The following is a 20,361-nucleotide window of genomic DNA, read 5'->3' on the forward strand; positions in this document are numbered from 1 at the left end:
CTTTATGCAGAAAAACAATATAACATGACAAGAATAATATACATCCTACAAATCTATCCCTTACTCACAACTCCGCAGGTGATAGTGCAGGCTCGACTTTCCCTATGTAGGATAGTACAGCTTTCCCTACGCTGGGTGATGGCTAAGCTTTCCTTATGTGTCCTACGGGGAGAAAAAGAAAAAACAAGTTAAAGAAAACAACTCAAATCCTGTGAATCATTCATTCCAAAAGGTTCAACAGTAGACAGTTCATTAATTCAAAACGCTTCCTTTCTCACGAGCTGTTTGATGATGTTCCCCCCTCTCGGATTAGGTAACACTCTTTCAATTCCAATAAATCTGAGGGAAGCTGCAGAACCATGATTTTTATCTTTGTAATTCCTAGCGATGGCATAATCAAGATTATTATTTCTGATGGCCGCTTTATGCTCAGCAATCCTCAACTTCAGATTACGCTTTGTTTGGCCAACATACATCAAGCCACATGGGCAAATAAGCACATAAATTACATGAGTGGAAAGACAATTGATAAATTCTTTTACATTATATTTCTTTCCCGAATGGGGATGATTAAATGTTTTTGTATCAAATGTGTTGGCACAATGTGCACATTTTCCACATCTATAATTCCCATAAACTTGTTGAGAAAGCCAGTTGGTTTGTGTTGGTTCACTATACATGGAACTGACAACAGTGTCACTCACATTTCTGCCTCTCTTGAAGCAAATCGAGGTCTGGAGGCAGATGGATGGTTTAGGCTCGGGTCACATTCTAGTACTTTCCAATGTCTATTAATAATTTGTTTGACTTGCCTTAAAGCTGTAGAATATTCTGACACATAGGTGGTTCTGTTCATATTTTCATGCTGAGAAGGTGGAGGATTTAATAATTCATCCCTCTCCCTCTCATTAGCCTTCTCAATAGCCCTGTCAGTAAGAGGTTTGTTATATCCCCTTTGTTCGAACCGTTCAGCCATTTCTTTAGCCTTAATGTGGTAATCCTCTTCATTACTGCAAATTCTTCTCAACCTGATGAACTGCCCATATGGGATATTATTAATGAGGTGGTCAGGATGGAAACTAGTAGCATGTAAAACAGTGTTTCTATCAGTGTTTTTACGATAGATAGATGTCTCCAATCTCCTGTTGTCATTCACAGAAATAAGTAGATCTAAAAAATGAATCTCTTTTTGACTATATTTCATAGTGAATTTCAAGTTAGGATATGTCCCGTCAATGTAATCATTGAATGCCTTCAGGTCATCTTCACTGCCTACAAATCCCATCACAATGTCATCAATAAATCTGCGAAAAAAGAAAATATTACAAGAAAATGGATTGTTATTAAATATATGTTTTTCTTCCCACAATCCCATATACAAATTTGCATAGTTAGGGGCAAAAGGTGACCCCATACTCGTGCCTTGAGATTGCAAATAATATTTTTTTATCAAACATGAAGTAATTAGACTTCAGAATAAACTTTGTCAATATCATAAGCAGTTCGGCAGGGAGAGCATCTTTTCTAGGTTCCAAGTAAAAGTCCATGGCTTCTAAACCACCTTCATGTGGGATGTTGGTATAAAGGGCTTCAACATCAAAAGTAACCAGAAAAGAGTTTTCAGGCATAGTAATGTGAGTCAGCAATTTTAAGACATCAGTGGTGTTCGCCACATACGATGGTAATGTCTTCACAATGTCTTTAATGAAAAAGTCCACAAATTGGCTTAGAGGTTCAGACAATGAGTTCTTACTTGCTACCCTAACCCCTATTCTGTATATAGGTAGGTGTATGTGGTCTCAAGCTGAGATAGAGTTCTTTGTAGTATTTCTACCTCTTATCCTCGTTTGGGGATTATTGATTGCTCATATGTAAGTAGACTTTGTTATTCATGCATTGAAATTTTGGAGTTTTTAAACTTTATACCATGGTTGATACATATTTTTATTGTTTGAGTCTTGCTTAGAAAAAAAGAGAAAAAAAGAAAAAAGGAAATTGGTCATGTGACCAGCAAGCATTTAAACACACCTGTGAATGCTCAGGTCAGACCTGAGGTGAACCTGATGACGCTGAACGCAAAACGCGTTGTTCCCTTTAATAAATTACTATAGTAAAGTCTATGTCAGTGTGCGGAGGATTTGTTTGTTTATCTTATCACACACGTTCCTGCTGCCTACCAGCACCTGACGACCTGTGGCTGTGCAAGGAGATTTCATTGATTCCAATAGTATAGTGACTGTTTAGGCTGTAAAAATGTACTAAATGACGTCGTTTCGAGTAAACTCTGGATGTCGCCACTTCAGGACACTTGGATTGCAGCGGATGAGCAGTATGGAGGAATATTACAAAGTTTTTGTGTAGTTTTATGGACCTTTTCATCTCGGGCACCATTTACACTCGTTATATGGATTATTGCTGCCGGAGGGTACCAACACAGGTCTCCAGCTGCACTTTGAGGAATAAGAAACTACACCGGACTTCTCATCAGCATGAGGGTGAGTCGATAATGACTGAATTTCGTTCTAGAGTGAACTATTCCTTTAATGTGCCGTGCACAAGCTGAAATGTAAGCCTGACACTACTCTGAGGTCCATGGTATCTTCTGTTTCATTCTGTGTCTGATCAGCCTGCAGAAGCTTCACTGTAACTCACTGTCACTGTCTCATCGTTCAACATCTGACTTTGAAGTGAGTTCTTATTAAATACAAGTCGCTCCATGCTCTCACAACTCTCCCGTGGACTTGTGAAGCAGTTATGTTGGAAATGAAAAAAAGCAGTTCAGGAGTAACTCAGACTCTTGTCGTGGTTGAGTCCAGGCTGCACTGATGGAGGTCGACGCTGTGACCCAGTGAGGCTGTGTGTTGTTTGTCATCAGTATTAAGGCTCATTGTGTTTGTTCTGAGGACATGAGTCATGCTCGCTGTGGGCTCTGTCCTCCTCTCTCAGACACAGGCAGTGCTGCTCATGTCCTCGTCTCACTGGTTCTCACTTCAGTGTCTCTGACTATCATATTGTCCTTGTAACAGTTCAGTCCTCACTGACTATCATATTGTCCTTGTTACAGTTCAGTCCTCACATGGTCTGCTCAACAGTCTCCTGTATCTCCCACACGCATTACAAACATGTGGTTTTGTTTTCAGCCATCAGCTTCAGAGCTGTAAAGATGGCAGTCAGTCCTCCACTGAAATCTCAGAAACTATCACAGAGATCACCATGAAACCCGAATCCTGTTGACTTCAGTGATCCTCTGACTTTCTTCAGCAGGCTGACTCACACAGATGTCCTGCTCAACTCAGGATGAACAATAATCACTGTGGTGACGGCCGGAGGTTTCCTCTCATAATCATCAGGTCTAAAAATGGATTTTGGTTTCAACTTTGGTTTATGACCAAATACCTGCAACACTGATGAGCTCCCCCCATCCTCATCTGTGCTTTAATTAGCAAATGTTAGCATCCTAATGCTAAACCAAAATGGTAGACTTGGCAAACATGATACCTGTTTAGCATGTTAGCATTGTCATTGTGATCATGTTTGCATGCTGACGTTAGCCTTACTTAGCAGTACTGTGCTTAATGCTGCATTCATGCTATGTCAGTAGAACAGAGTGCTGCAGGAGTGAGTTAGCATATTTGACTTCAGATCCCTCATCTCGTAGTCACTGGGTGTTTTGAACGGGTTATCTGAAATAACCCATAGATGTGTGGAAAAAGGTGTGTGGTTACCACAGGCTGAACACATTTACACGTTTTGGTCTACCACATAAAATACGTCATTAAATGTCCCACAATTTAATTATAAAGCTCTTCCGTGTGTTAAAAACGCCAGTTGCTAACAAGTGTCTAAATGAGACTACAGATACTGTACATAATGAGAAAGATGACACACCCAGCAGTCGAGGACATGACGTCTCATTTGACACTCACTGAGCCCACAACCGAAAGCTTTCAGAGCTGGTCCCCCATGTTAGCTCGCTCACAGAGCTGACTGAGACAACAGACCTGTTGTCCCCTCACTCTCAGGTGTTATTCCAGAGAAGACTATAAGACAACAACAGCCACCCAGCCACAGTCTGTTCACCCTGCTGCCATCTGATAACAGATACAGAAGTACCTACTGCTGTACCACCAGACTACAGAGCAGTTTCACTCCTCAGACTGAGAGACTCCTGAACTCATCCTCATAATTTGCCCTATACAAATATACAAATACAGATTGATTGATTGATTGATTGATTGATTGATTGATTGATTGATTGATTGGTTGACTGGTTGGTTGACTGGTTGGTTGGATTGATCGGTCGGTTGATTGATTGACTGATCCTCAATACTCCACGGTATAAAATAGCGTGTATTCTTTTCTCTTGTGTAGCATGACGGGACTTGAACTTTTCTTCTACAACACTGGTATTAAAAAATGACTAACAAACGACCCTGTAACATTTTTAACCTTTAGGGTAGTAAAGTGGTCTCACCTCAGGCAGGTAAGAAGTCCTGTTCATGCAACCTTACCAAGTCATCTACCTGTATTTATGCTACAAGCTGCTGTATGAGCCAGGCTGAAGTAACAGCAATACAAATCCAGAGGTCTCCCATTTATGTTTTGATTCAGCGGGGTCACACAAAAAACCCCAAAAGTAAATACAAATGAAATTAGATTTTTAAAGTACACATCCTGAACTAAATCTATCTAGTTATAGGATTTATAAATGTTTGTTTTAATACTTACTATAAACGTATAACAGAAAGGACTCTATTGATTTTGTATCTAAATCAGGCGTAATGATGTTACATTGATGTAACATTACAACTGTTCTTGTCACAGTATGACTGATGTCAGTGCGTCATGTTGGTCCTGTAATGACTTCCAACTGTGACTAGATGGCAGCAAAAGCCATCAGTCTAGTGATGGTGTGCCTCCCCTCACCTGCACCTGTTCATGCTCCACTGATTCAGTGTCAGTGTACTGATAGAAAGTAGAACCTGCTTACAGTCCACCGGCTCTGTTGTTGTTATGTTATATTCTGTCACACATGGGGTTGTGTAGATAAGTTACATATCCAAGTGCCTGACATCATCTGTTCATAAACAAACCTGTTATTATAAATATGATTCTGTTTACTTCTGACACATATTAAACATGAGAAGGAGAAATACAGAAATGTAGAATTTATGATTGTAAGGAAAACATACAATTAAAAATTATAATTACAAAAACTATCACTGCTGTTCATATGTTAAAGAAAGTGCTGGCTGGGTTAGGGTTAGTGTTGAAGATTGTAGTTTATAAAATCATTGCATTGTTTTGGACTGGACCCAATAAACCTGGTGTCACATCTCAGCAGCTCTCTCTGAACTTCTCAGTTTCAGTTCAGTAAAACAGGTCAAAAGGTCAAATTATCAAAGATTTACCAAAGTGCAAAAATCAGAGAAGTCAAACATGAAAACGTGATTCAAGATTTTCTTTGCTACCATATTAATCATCTCTGCTGCAGGTTGTCATGTGAGTTCTGATATTTTTACATTTGAGGTCAGTTCTTCTGAATATTGTGGAGATGTTTCTAGTATGTTGAATTTGCAGTTATATCATTTTGTTTGCACTTAGAACCAGTAGGTGATTTGAGACGTACTCCTCCTCGTTGACCCGACACAGACGACAAACCAAAGTACCTTGGTGGACGCACTCATTTCTGCCACTCGCTGCATGATGACATGACGTGTTGAAGTTCAGGATGCCGTCCTCTGTTCAAGCAGCACTCAAACACCGTTCAGTCTGTGTCGGGTTAAAGAGAGACTGAAGTTTAAGATATTTAACACCGTTCCGTTGTCACTGGCTTCCGTGCCACCACATGATCGTTGCCAGCTGCCTGGTTGGTGCATGTGCACCTCTCAGAGATCAGACAGAAGAGATTGTCGCTCCTTACACTTCACTCTACCATCATCAGCTCCAGATAACTTGTGTCTAATTCAGAATGTTAAGGCTTTTTAAAACAAGTTTAATGTCTATTGGCAGGTTTCCTCCTGTTTAGAAAACCTGCATATGCACTCCAATTCTGATGTAAAAGTGGTAGATTTTACTATAATGTTAGAGAAATCACCTCTTGCTCAGAACCAGACCTACAGAATATAGACCAACACTGAATGACATGTGAAACACATAATGTATGAATAAAACATGACAGGAGTCTCTGTGTTGTCCCAATCCTTTAATTGCAGCAATAGATCATTTACAGAAAACTGACACTTCAAATCTCCTTTCCACAATCCATCTGTATTTCACAATAATTTAATGACCATCGTCAGCGTCTACAGGACAGCATTCCACCTGCGGTGAGGCAAAGAGATGGGCAGTTTTTTTACTTTATTCCCCCAGAATAGTGTGGCGCTCGGTCTGCTGTTCACAGCACACTGAGTTTACACCTGCCACCTCCTTTGTCTGGAGGCAAAGCTGCACATCATCACGACCCTGCCAACATGTACTGTACAAGACTTCTGATCACAGATTAGTACTGAAAATAAGAATCTGTTTGAGCAGGTTGCTGCAGTGTGTTCGCTCTGCTGTTTTCTTGTTATTGCTCTTCCTTTTGTATTCTTAGAGACTGAAGTCTGTCCTGAAGTAGCACAGCCACGTAAACCTGACTGTCACAAACAGCTTATGGCTTTGTACAAAGCTTTTAAAGCATTTTCAGAAAAATTAAAGGTTTTTATTTCTCCAAGTCCTTTTTAAAAATGTTCCTTTTTAAAAATCTAGAAGCTCTCTCTTGGTAAAGATTGTAATGTTCAATGTTAAAAAGGTTTGACAGTTCACATTGGGATACAAAGTGTTAGGAAGTAGAAAAGACCAGCTAGTGTTACAGAAAAGACGACAAGACATCCTACGAGGAGGACCTACTGCACACCACTGCATCCCTAAAACCATCAGGAAGTTACAGTATGTGAGGACTATTGACACAGAGTGGGAAGAATTATTCTAAATGAGGAATGTTTTACTTGGTCTGTAGTGTTGTGTTGCAATTATTCCTACAGCATGAGATCTACATCATGTTTAGTGTCAGTATCACAACAGGAATGTGTTATCCACAGTGCTGCAGCAACAGTGTCAGTTATATCTCATGAATACAACAGGGACACAGGAGGTTCACCTGCAGATCTGCCTTCACCCTCATTGAGCTTAATGAGCTGTGTGATGGAATCGTGTTTGTTCTCTGCAGGAGTCCTGCTGCCACGGACCAATGACTAAAAACACAGACAAACTGAGGTCAAAAGGAAAAGACTAAAGAAACGTGTCACAGCGTTTCCCTTTAAGTAAATCAAACACACAACTATTCAGCAGAGAGAATGAGGCAGTGAAGCTTCACCACAAAGGTTCACTTAACTGGTATCAGGCAGCTGCTTATGGCTGACTTCCAGAGGAATATGACACCTGATCTGTTAAACCCTCTGTGAGCCAGAGACGCTGAAGCTACTATTAAACAAAGTGGAGTCTGGAGCACACAGGGTTAAATGATTCAGGATGACTGGATCCACGTACAACTGGTGTGTCGGAACCACAGTGAGCTCTGCACTGCCCACAGTGTCCTCAGTTACATCACAGTTTAAACTTACAGAGCTGAAGGTTAAGTCACAACTTCACTTCAAACTCTTCTGATAGTCTAGTTAGATGGTCTGGTAATCGTTCTGAGTATATAAAAACAACACACACACACACACACACACACACACACACACACACACACACAGACAGACAGACAGACAGACAGACAGACAGACAGACAGACAGACGTAAAGGTAGTTAGAGAACAAACAAGAAGAGTCAAACAGTCTCAAACACTACATCCTGATATCTACGGCTCACACAAAGGGTTAATTAGCAAAAGAAATTAGTCAACACACAAGATTACATGAGGAATACACACACACACACAAAAGCTTTTTCTCTGAATTCACATGCTAGCATACGGCTCATCCTGGAGTCGACACATACTGAGTGGTACTGAATGGGTAGGGAGGGTGAGGAGAGAGAGGAGGGTGGGGGTGGGGGGGCAGGTCACAGACATCATGACAGCTTTGCATAGAATCTAAAACACTGTGACCAGAACCAGAACTCAACACAGTGGAATCAATCTACAGTCAGAGTGTGACAGAGGGGCAGAAAGGACAGTTTGACTGATAACTGAACTTTAGATGATGACGTCATCAGCTGGAGGACCAGGAGACAGCAGCTCAGAGTGGAGACCTTCTGCACTGTTACTACAACACCTTTATTTTTGTTGGGCCAGCTGTGTTCTGAATCAAAGACCTCACTGCAGAGACTACAGTTTGATTGATGACTGATGGCTCAGTTATGAACTTTGGCTTCGGTTTACTTGGCAACAGAATTTAGCTCCAGGAAGCCAAAATACATCACAGAGACTTCAGAATAAAGTTACAGCTCTGGTAGAGCACATAGCCTTGACATGGCCTGAGCATCTGGCCACAGTCACACAGAAGTAAATGGCCCTGAACAAAAATGAAGGGGAGGGGTGGTGAAAACAAACAGGAAGGGTAAAAGCAGGAGTACCATATTCATAAACATTCATCCATCATCTTACACATTCACACTGAGGAGGAGTCAGAGGGAGGTGTGGGAACAGAGGGAGGGGAAGAGGCGAGTTGTCATGGCGGCTCCGTCGTTTCTCTGGAGGTGGACAGGTGCATCATCTCTCTGAGCACGCTCAGATTGTGCTGATGCAACATCTGTGGGTCCCTGCTCCGTCACCACGGTGACCGTGACACCTCTACGTTTCTACAGGAAGCACAAACAGGGTGATGTTTAGTCTTCACATGTATAAGGCCTCTCCTCAGGATCTGCACCTGGATACTGCCTCCTCTAAAGCTTACAGATATTACTGTTATCGAAAATACATTCATCAAAAAGCACTGATTCTGAATGATCCAGGTCATGGTACCTCTAAGTGCTGTATCGTAGTCAACTGGACTTGTTTCAGTTTGTTGAAGACGTTTCTCCTCTCGTCCAAGAGAAGAACTGAAGAAGCCTCTTGGATGAGAGGAGAAACATCTTCAAAACGCTGAAACATGTCCAGTTGACTACGATACAGCACTTAAAATTGATTCTGAATATTTGAAGCATACAGTGGCCCATGGTGTTCTGATCTGATAAGGTCAGTTCAACATGTTGAGATGTGTACTGTGGAGCAGTTCTCCATGAGACCTTTTACCTTCTTTGACTCCACATGTGTCGGAGTGATTTTATTTACTAGTGAAGCGACAGAATGAAGCGTTTGTGTCTGAGTGGTTCTGCTTTCAGGACACATGTGAAAGTCCTTTCACGAGTGGTCTGCTAACAAAAAGAACAGACAGTGCGTTCTTCTGGAGAAGCAGCCAAAGTGCAGCTGACTATCAGTTCCACGTTGACATCAGACTTCAGATAGCAGACAGCCGCTCTGGCCTTATGAAACATTATGTAATACAGAGGCAGGAGTGTCCATCTGTAAGAGTGGAAACACAGCCTGCAACCTTTAAGTCTGACAACGTTTGCACTAAGCTGCCAACATGTAATAAATGTGGTTTACAAAAACTAGTAGAAAACACAAGGTGTTTCCAGAAGTACAGATCTCTGTCGAATCTGAAGCATTCAGTCAATCCACAGACAGTTTATTCTCATGATCTTATAACTTCTTCCATTTTCACACAAATACCAAACTTTGGGTTTCTTTAAATGAGGTTTTGCTGCTTTTCTGTTTTGTAATGGTGTAAACTGATGACAAAACAGCATGAAGACATCGCTGGTGGTTTTAGACAATAACAGGTATTTTCTATTGATCCGACATTTTATTGTCCAAAACATTACCAGAGAAAATAATCAGCAGATTAGTTGATCATGAAAAGGCAGCTTCATTGTTAGCCAGCATTGTGTGGACTGGAGGCATAACAAGAAAAAGATGCTCTGCCAGCTTTAGTCTGCTCACTGAGGGCATGTTCTCAGGTGATAGACTGTGGGATGAAGTATTCTGATTACCTGTGGGCTCATCCTGACTCTGTTCCTCTGACTCAACAAACTCTGCTGCTGCTGCGGAGAGAAACACAGGCAGAGGTCAGACCACAACGTCTACAACATGTCACAACTACTTCAGCTCACAAAGATTTCATATCTGCTAATTACACATATGTGTGTGTGTGTGTGTGTGTGTGTGTGTGTGTGTGTGTGTGTGTGTGTGTGTGTGTGTGTGTGTGTGTGTGTGTGTGCTCGCTCACCTTCCTCTGCTGCCTCCTCTGCCTCAGGTGCTGCTGCTTCTTCTGTCTCTATGGAACAGAAACCATAAAGAACTGTGAGCTCCTGAGCACAACACGCAGGATGACGTTACGTGCATGACACCATTTTGCTCCGTTCTCCACAGGGCTGTATATCCCACCACGAGCGTTACAGATGCGGAGCGTGCTGCCGGCTGATACAGCAGACCTCCTGATACAGCAGACCTCTTGATACAGGGGGTATCTGTATCTGTGAGGTCTGTATCAGGCAGGATTGGAAGCTTAGTTACTGGGAGAAATTCATATATTTTAATTATTATATTATTATTAAAATCACCATTATAAAAGACATCTGTCAAACTGACAGGATGCCTCCAACTGCAAGCGAGGTCAATGATCACTCTCTCTTTTATTAATTTTTGATCAATGGTGGTTTCATATTCGTACATCCTTCCTCGAGCAGAGAAAAGCAAATTAAGGATCAGTGATCACAATGTCATGTCTATGGTCTTGGTCTAAGTCATGCCATGACAGAACATGTGGGTGTGGCCAGCGAGAGAAACTCTACTGGACATATTCGGTCGGTCCACAACAATTCTCATCTGCTCCTTAGGTCCATCTTAGCATGAGGCATCTGCATCTTCTTATAAATCTATGATGTTTCCACCAGACAGCTGCAGAAACACTTTTGAGTCCGTTTCTTTTCAGCTCTTTCCTTCAAACAGTCCACCTAAAGCTGCCGAACTGATTCAAGGAGGCTGACAACAGTTTCACTCAGTGAGCCATCAGAACACAGTTTGTGGTGCCCATGCCCCGGTGCTGGGGCAGACATGGCTTCAAACACAAGACAGCTGGACACAGTTAGCCTGGTTCTGCCAAAATCCAGCTACCAGCACCTATAACGCACCAAAATTAACATGTTACAGCACATCTCATCTGTTCAGTCCAGATGGAAGCATCTGTTGTTTTACAGTCGGGGTAGGTCTGCAGAATAGTTTTTGGCTCTGAGCAGTTGCCAGGCAACAAGCAGAGACCTAAAGGAAGTTACTGGTCACAGCCAAGAAATAGTCAGGATCATAAACCACAGTAAAACCTAGCAAGTTTAGATCTAACCACATATTAGTTCAGAGTTCATAAGTTGGCCTGTACTGCTGTGCCTACACGAGAAGGCTGACAGAGTGTCATAAATATGCAGCTGCATTCACAGCTGGTCTGGTCAGCCGTGGTTGTTATGAGCAAAAGTGAACACAGAAGGGGTCAGCTTGTTGGTTTATGCTACAGCGCCCACTAGCTGCAACACTTAGACTGCAGCCCCCACTTTCATTATGATTTTAGACGAGACACTCCGATGTCATGCGTCACTACATTGTGATCTGGTGTGGCCCGTCTGCAGTCGTGTACTTGCATAGACCATGTTGTTATCTACAGCCTCACATTTTGTTTCTGCAGCTCTAACAGATGCCAACTCAAGTAACATCACATAGTTATACAACTGTTTCACATCAGGCCTTTAAACACACTTTGATGTGTTAAATCAGTGGAGTTCCCCTTTAACAGGGAGAGTGACATCAATCTTCTCATCCAACACTCAAGCTCAGTGTCAGGACCAAACACCACCGCTGTATCTCTTCCTCTTTACCTGGTACTGTCTGCTCCTCTTCCTCTTCTGGAGTCTCCTCTGCGTATGCTGCCTCCTCCACTGCCTCTTCTGAGGGAGCAGCCTCCTCCTCTTCAGCAGGCTCCTCAGCAGCTGCCTCCTCCTCTTCAGCAGGCTCCTCAGCAGCTGCCTCCTCCTCTTCAGCAGGCTCCTCTGCAGCAGCCTCCTCCTCTTCAGCAGGCTCCTCAGCAGCCTCCTCCTCTTCAGCAGGCTCCTCAGCAGCAGCGTCCTCTTCTTCTGCAGGCTCATCAGCAGCTGCCTCTTCTTCTACAGCAGGTTCATCTGAAGGTGCTGCCGCCTCCTCTTCCACTACCTCCTGAACAGCATCTTCTGTTGGAGCTGCCTCCTCCTCAGCTTCTTCTGTTGGAGCTGCCTCCTCCTCAGCGGGCTCCTCCTCAGATTCTTCTGTTGGAGCTGCCTCCTCCTCAGCAGGCTCCTCCTCAGCTTCTTCTGTTGGAGCTGCCTCCTCCTCAGCAGGTTCCTCTGCCGGAGCAGCCTCCTCCTCTTCCACTACTGCCTTGACATCATCTTCTGAAGGGGCTACCTCCTCTTCAGCGGCCTCCTCTTCTGCCACAGTCTCAACATCTGAGGCCTCCTCCTCTGCAACAGGTTCCTCCACAGCCTCGTCAGCAGCCTCATCCTCCACAGCCTGCTCTGTTGCCACTTCCTCCACCTCCTCTGCAGGCTCATCCACCATTATCTCCTCTGCCACCTCCTCAGCTGCTGGCTCCTCTTCAGCTGGAGCAGTCTATATTAAACAACATTGGAGAGGGTTATAAAAAGATGTGTTTTTCACAGATTTACTGTTAAAACAAGAGTGGATATATATAGCTTACTGTTTAGATAAAGTAAATGGTAAGCTGCATGAATGACACACAGAATAACAAAAATCAACAAGTGGCCCAACAGAACTCAACCCACACTGAGGCTCCTGAATGGCTCATGTGTAACAGTATCAGTTTGTATAGAATGTTTTTTTGTTTTTGTGAAATTAAAAGTTAGTTAACTAAATACATGTTCTCATAGCAGTATTTAGTGTTTCATTTAGACATATTTGATAAGCAAGTTTTTGTGATTTTGATGTATTTGTGCCATCTCATTTTCAATCAGCTAAATTCTTAACAGCGATTAATCGAATCATCATTAGCATCCTGAGCCAGAACCAGTGCCATAGCAGAACAACGTTTCATCTATGGAGCTGCTCAAGAAAAACAGTCAAGCTTGTTCACCCACTACAGACAGTGTGCATGCTAACACTTTTAGCTTAGCAGCTACAGTGAAGACTATAGTTTAAAAAGGGTGTAAATATGGTCTCCTCAGATCAGGTTGTGATCTCTTCTCTCCTGCAGACTGTGATCACAGCAGACGATGCTGCAACTCTGTTTTACTGTGAAGCTCCAGAAATGTTTTGTGGACTACGAGACTTCACCTGACTTTATATCATCATGGAGGGAGGAGATGATGACTGGGTTTTCTGTACATTTTAAGGTGAATTGTTCCATTAATGTTTAACTGTGCATCATTTGCTTGAAACAAACATTATATTTCTTATATTCTTAGAGCAAAACCTGCAATATCTATATAAATACGGACACTGCCACAAGGATATATTTTCAGTTCAGTCAGTGAAAAACAAGAATGATTTTCCACGTCTGGTAATGAATTTATTTGAACTAAGTGGTGGTGAAATGAACAAAGGCTGAACAGGTAACGCTCATTTTCAACAGGACGATTTCATCAGCTCCTGTGGAGTGTGGGGAGCAGTACTGACATCTGCAGGTCTCCTGCTGCTCATGTTACACATGAGGCCACAAGGAGAACTGTAGAAAAGGAGCTTCACACTCCAAAACAAGACGGAAACAATTGTAAGAGCTCAAGAAACTTGTAAAGAAAAAAGGTAGAATGGCTCAGAAATAAAGACTGTTGACTAGTATTTGTACACTCAGTAATCCTGCAGGGAGAAGAGACCAGTCTTCCACCTGCATCCCTCAACACACCACCATAAAAGACATTTACTTTACCAGCGTAGCAAACTGTCTATGAAACCAGTATAAGATATAATGCATCACACAATAACAAACTATATACCTCCTCCGCAGGGGCCTCCTCTTCCACAGCAAGAGCCTCCTCCTCCTCCAGCACCTCTGGATCCTCCTCTATCACCTGAAAAGGAATTCATCATCTGAATGTCATCAACAGGTTCTTGTTAAATATTAAGCTTCCCGTCTACATTTGATTTTGAAAAGGATGGAGATAGAAAGAGCCTCCAAAAGTGGCTGGCGGCGATCAGAGCCGGTTTCACTGATGGTTTCACCCTGGACTGTACCAACCTCAGGAGTCTCCTCAGGCTCTGGTTCAGCCTCAGGCTCTGGTTCAGCTTCAGGCTCTGGTTCAGCTTCAGGCTCTGGTTCAGCTTCAGGCTCTGGTTCAGCTTCAGGCTCTGGTTCAGCTTCAGGCTCTGGTTCAGCTTCAGGCTCTGGAGGGAGAAGCAGAGACTGTTGTACAGATTTTTTTACAGTTTACGCAAAGCCTTGCACTGGGGCGAGTCCTGTCGGTGTCATTTTGAGATAGCCTGACAGCAATTATTCTCTCATTCTGTGTTTCATATCTTCAACTCTTAGTTTTAAATTGCCTACTGCCAAATACCACACCTACACTTTCACCATCGGCACTTCTAGTGTTCAATCAAAGATGTCCGGACAGAAATAGACAGCATTCAGTGCATAAACTATCACCACTGCACTCTAAATATCAACATGTTAGCATGTTCATTCAGCCTGGTAACAAGACAACATGTGACTGAGATCAGTTAAAAGATCTAGCACAGTTAGACACAATTAACAGATGGGTCTTAAACATGGACAGCGATCACCTTCTAGCCATACTGTAAGGTTCCCATGTTGACAAAGTTTATCCACTGACTAATAAGCTTGTGACAACACCGGTGTTACCCAGAACACCGATGTTACCCAGAAGATGCTCACTATCTGTAGAGCCCTGCACTGCTGATGCAAACTGAACGTTTCCTTCTGCTGCAGCTTCACATTAAAAGCATTTAACAGGTGAAGCACGGGTTGACTTATTGTGAAGTAGACCAGTCAGGGGAAATGCAGTGTGGTCAGTTAGCTATCATTATCAAAAATGTGTCTATGGAGCAAAACAATGGCTGCTTCTGTCACGTCAATCTCGACAATGTTAATAGCGGATACATTTTTGAATAAGTAGTTTTAGTCATTCTGTGGAGTACTGGAACAAGAAGAGCTGTTTGATGAAGAGCTGCAGGTGACAGGCTGCACACCTCCTATTTCTCAGTAAAGCAACCAACTCCTTTTCCCTCATTAATGTCATCAGGTTCCTGTCAGCACTGTCTTTACATCAGAAATCAAATTTTTGCTTTTTTGTTTGTAAATGTAGAATCCACCGGCTGATTACGTATTGATTAAAAAAAGTAAAATGACAGTGGACAAGTAATGTAATCGTGTATGCCCGGCCACGGTGTAACACCGGGAACACCGACTACCGCAGCAGGCCTCCACGTACCTGGTGGTGGTGCAGAGGTGTCCTCTGCTACAGCAGCTTCAATCACATCTTCCACTGGCACAGGTTCAGGCTCATCAACTGCTGAGGAGAGGGTGGGAAAAACAATGATTTGTAAAGAAAGCTGTACAACTTTGAGGACTCATCTGTATGTTGTCATACAACATGTCTCACCAAGCAGCAGCAGTGGGTACAAAAAACACAAACTAAACAATGAACACCTTTTCACACACACACACACACACACACACACACACACACACACACACACACACACACACACACACACACACACACACACACACACACACACACACACACACACCTTGTATGGTGACAAAGCTTGTTTAAAACTGTTTTCTTACTTCTCCTTGTTGAAACACAGGCTTACTTCTGTCATGACTGTCTTGTTTTTTCACTGCAGCATATTTAATAGTTAGATGCTACAACTACATCAAAAGTCCACAGGCAGATTTAACCACAGATCTCTGAAACCATCTAATTTAATTCTTAGTCTAACATTAATATTTATACTAATCCACCAGGTTAGAGGGTTCCTCGTACTATTTACAGCATGAGTTTTCTCAGAATCTCTTTCATATCCAAACAAAATGAGTATCCATATGGAATCTAATCAGAAACAAAAATGAATTAAAACTGCAAGCAGTGATGAACGGGCCCTCGCAGTCCACGCCTGTCGGGGTGTGCTGCTTTAGGGGCATGCTGCTGTTGTAACATGCTGCTTTAGGGGCATGCTGCTGTTGTGACATGCTGCTGTCGGGGCTTCTTCATGCAACAACTGCCATTGAGGAAAAGAAAGTGAAGGCAGTCAAGCTGTCATTTTGTCATTTAGCAATAAAAGCGCTACCTATTGGTGGATATGCACCGAATTTTGCACAAACCCTCATGTGGGCATGGAACACAAATCAGAAAAGTTTTGTGTTAATCGGACAGTATTTGGTCAAGACATGCAAGACTGTCTGTTTGACCACAATGTGCAGGAAATTGTTGTTTTATATTTTGGGCGTTCCTTGGACTATCACAATTCTTTTAATAACTTTTTGTCAGAAGGGTCCACAGATGCTGTGTGCAAAGTTTCGTGCAAATCGGTGTATTTGCCTGGGAGGAGTTCGAAAAAGTAGGTTTGCGACATTTCGCGAGCTAGTGAAAAAAAACGGTAGGCGGAAATGGGCGTGGCCTATATCAGGAGATTCAGCAAGATTCACTGAACGCGTGGATATAAGGTTTTTGAATGTGCAACAAAGTATGTGGGAGTTATAAGCCAAAACGCACTTGATTGTAGCGCCACCTAGTGGTGGAAATTCACAACGACAAGAGATTATAAAATTTTTCGCCAGGCCTAATGTGTTTACCAAAAAAAATCGCGTTTTCATCCATGTTCAGGCAGTGAAAAATGCGATCATTTGGGACAAAGAAAAATTATAACAAAAAAAAAAAAAATCACTACAAAAACAAAAGGGTCCTCGCAGTTTCACTGCTCGGGCCCTAATTAAAGCGATGAACGGGCCCTCGCAGTCCACGCGCGTCAGGGCGTGCTGCTGTTGTGACATGCTGCTTTCGGGGCTTCTTCATGCAACAACTTCCATTGAGGAAATGAAAGTGAAGGCCGTCAAGCTGTCATTTCGTCAATTAGCAATAAAAGCGCCACCTATTGGTGGATAAGCATCGAATTTTGCACAAACGCTCATGTGGGCATGGAACACAAATCAAAAAAGTTTTGTGTTAATCGGACTGTATTTGGTGGAGATATGAAGAACTGTGTGTTTGACCACAATGTGCAGGAAGTTGTAGTTCTATATTTTGGTGGTTCTTTGGACTATCACAATTCTTTGGATAACTTTTTGTCAGGAGGGTCCACAGATGCTGTGTGCAAAGTTTGGAGCAAATCACTGAAATTGCCTGGGAGGAGTTCGAAAAAGTAGGTTTGTGACATTTGGTGAATTTGCAAATGGAAATGTAGCGTGAAAGTGGGCGTGGCCCACATCATTCAATTCAGCTGAATTCAGGGAACAAGCAGATATAAGGTTTAACAATGTGCATCATGTTATGTGGGAGTTATTAGACAAAAACGGTTTTGTGTTGATAATAGCGCCACCTGCTGGTGATTTTTGGTGTGTGAGTTACAGATGCCAGTCTATACCACCCCAATCAGTTTGATATCCATAAGTGTTATGGTGTGGGCACAGTGCCAATTATAAAATGAAACTGCCACCAGAGCGCCACCTAGTGTCAGATCAGTAACACCTTCGTCAGTTGTCCTCAGGAGGCCATTGGCAATCAGTGTACCAAGTTTTGTGTTAATCCGACCAACCAATGTCGAGATATAAAATACTTCAATTTAAATAGCTCCACCTAGTGGTCATGGGCTAAGATTTTGCACAGAGCCTCAGGGGCTCATGGGGAAGTAGTACCCTGAGTTTCACGTCATTTGGACACACCAATGTGGAGATATGCAACACTTCCTGTTTTGACCCGAATCCACAGGAAGTTGTTATTTAATAACTTGAGTATTCTTTGGCTTATCAAAATTCTTTTAATAACTTTTTGTCAGAATGGTCCACAGATGCTGTGTGCAAAGTTTTGTGCAAATCGGTGAAATTGCCTGGGAGGAGTTCGAAAAAGTAGGTTTGCGACATTTCGCGAGCTAGTGAAAAAAAAACGGTAGGCGGAAATGGGCGTGGCCTATATCAGGAGATTCAGCAAGATTCACTGAACGCGTGGATATAAGGTTTTTGAATGTGCGACAAAGTATGTGGGAGTTATTAGCCAAAACGCATGTTCCTTGATTATAGCGCCACCTAGTGGTGAAAATTCACAACAACAAGAGATTATAAAATTTTTCGCCAGGCCAAATAAAATCGCGTTTTCATCCATGTTCAGGCAGTGAAAAATGCGATCATTTCGTCAGAAGGAATAAAATAATAATAATCACTACAAAAACAATAGGGACCTCGCAGGTTTCCTGCTCGGGCCCTAATTATGTACCTTGTAGGTACAGTCAGTGCTGATAGCCACCGTGAGTATTCTACATCCATCCATTACATCACACACGAGCAGGATGAGCTCCAGTGCTGCTGCTTCAAAACTCAAAACTAAATGAAGGAACAGATTCCATTTGATATGGATACTGATGCTGTCATTTTTTGGGTACTTTGAGTATTTCTTGCAATCAGTAATTTTACTTTTTGTTAAGTAGTATTTATAATAAATATTGTACTTTGCTACATTTCAAGTCACAGTAGTTAGAGTAAAAACGATAAGGCACTAAAGTTAACGATGAGGTCATTATAGGTAACGGTTAGCATTCTTGTACCTTGGCATGGTTAAGAACAGTTTAGACTGATGTAATGCACCAACTGGGTCTGGCTAAAGGCTGGACTGCAGGTGGACTGTAGACCCTCATGAAACGTTTGAAATCTCTGATGACTGAGTGGACTCAGCAGTGCACCAGGCTGACAGGTTGGTGTTCAGACAGGTCAGTACATCCACTGTGCTGCCAAGCTGTGTAGAATTGTGTGTGTGTACAAAATCGTGAATAGCTCCATTTATTTACTGTTGGTCATTTGTGTTTATTTGTCTGATTTTGTGCTTTTTCCTGGTGAACTGTAGGCTACACAGAGGCAGGCTGCTATGTATATCTGATAATAAGTTACATGCATAGATTCAAAATCTGTCTCTACACAGGATTTATTTATTCATTCAAGTGCTCTGTGGCATCATACAGAGTAGTGATATAAAGATGTTACTGTACTCTTAACATTATATTTTATGGTTTTCTCATCAAAGCGCACCTTTATTGAAGTTAATAAATTTAATTTAAGAGTATATTTGAGATCTGTTTACAGCACACACGCTTCACACAGAAGGCCCAGTGTGAATTTACTGCTAACATTGACTGACGAGCTCACTGATAATTTGAAAATCTGTCACCATACAACACCTCATTACCCATCAACATGTTCCTGTGCTGACACCGGAGGGAGTGTGTGTATGACCATGTGTGTTTAATGAACATGTGCAGTACCTTCTGGTGTCAGTTCAGGAGTCTCCACTGGGGCAGTGGCTTGTTCCTGATGGGCAGTGACGACCACAGCCTTCTCTTTCAGTCCTACATGAGACGATGCACATGTTGTTGGCAGGAAACATTTGTATGTGTACAGTATAGACACAGGATGTGTACTTGTGTGTATATGTGGCGGCAGGTGTTGGTGCACAGTGGGGCGTGTGTGTTGTGTATGTGATGCACAGCACATGAACTTGGACAGGACCTAAAGTCCAAAACTGTGGCACATAAGAACATGAATCAAGACTTTGGATCAAACCATCACAGAAGGCACAGGGTTTCTTTTGCTGACTGACTGCTGGTTTTCATGAACACAACACTGTCACACTGACAGACAGAAATATTTGGGTCACATTAAAATTAAATATCATTAATGTAGTGTGCTGATGATGTTTATTATGTTGAAGTATGACTGTGCTCTAACTGGGCTGTTGGTCTGAGGTCGCAGAGACTTCACACACATGAACAAAGATGCACTTTTGGATGGAACCAGAAACTTTATTGACAAAACAAAATAACACAATAATGATAGTGGAAAAGAATCTCCACAGAAAAATTGATGAGTTGATTGTTTTATATTGTCTAATGTTTTCATTCTAGTCAGAAGTCAACAATATGAACATACCTGATAAACACATCAGACTCACTTTATCTGACCCCTGCAGCTATAATCCAGCCTTTCTAATGACTAACAAACTTTCCAATCATACCAGTCTTTCCTCATGTTTTACCTAAAAGGACAAAAAAAAGGAGGCTGGCTACAACATTTAGACCAATGATCCCAACTTCAGTTTGTTCACAACCCAAGAGTGTAGCATCAGAACATTAGCCTG

At 42.2% G+C, this 20,361-nt stretch overlaps 1 protein-coding gene across 10 annotated transcripts in view; it reads right to left on the reverse strand.

The window, feature by feature from the left end:
- Positions 1 to 6,190: 6,190 nt before the first annotated feature.
- The window catches only part of asph (aspartate beta-hydroxylase), an 88,049-nt gene continuing 73,878 nt past the window's right edge, over positions 6,191 to 20,361 (reverse strand). For 4 of the 10 annotated variants that reach the window (XM_073490843.1, XM_073490837.1, XM_073490842.1 and 1 more), the window contains 8 exons: positions 19,490 to 19,573; positions 15,448 to 15,528; positions 14,238 to 14,383; positions 13,996 to 14,070; positions 11,890 to 12,655; positions 10,254 to 10,301; positions 10,018 to 10,068; positions 6,191 to 8,784 (listed from right to left, as the gene is read on the reverse strand). In XM_073490843.1, coding sequence (XP_073346944.1) covers positions 8,777 to 8,784; positions 10,018 to 10,068; positions 10,254 to 10,301; positions 11,890 to 12,655; positions 13,996 to 14,070; positions 14,238 to 14,383; positions 15,448 to 15,528; positions 19,490 to 19,573 — 1,259 coding nt within the window. In that variant the 3' untranslated portion in view covers positions 6,191 to 8,776. The remainder of the gene's footprint in view (positions 8,785 to 10,017; positions 10,069 to 10,253; positions 10,302 to 11,889; positions 12,656 to 13,995; positions 14,071 to 14,237; positions 14,384 to 15,447; positions 15,529 to 19,489; positions 19,574 to 20,361) is intronic. The other 6 variants (XM_073490838.1, XM_073490845.1, XM_073490840.1 and 3 more) reach the window with 4 other exon arrangements.

The sequence above is a fragment of the Pagrus major genome, chromosome 21 (genome assembly GCF_040436345.1).
Source record: "Pagrus major chromosome 21, Pma_NU_1.0".
In the NCBI taxonomy this organism is placed as follows: Eukaryota; Metazoa; Chordata; class Actinopteri; order Spariformes; family Sparidae; genus Pagrus; species Pagrus major.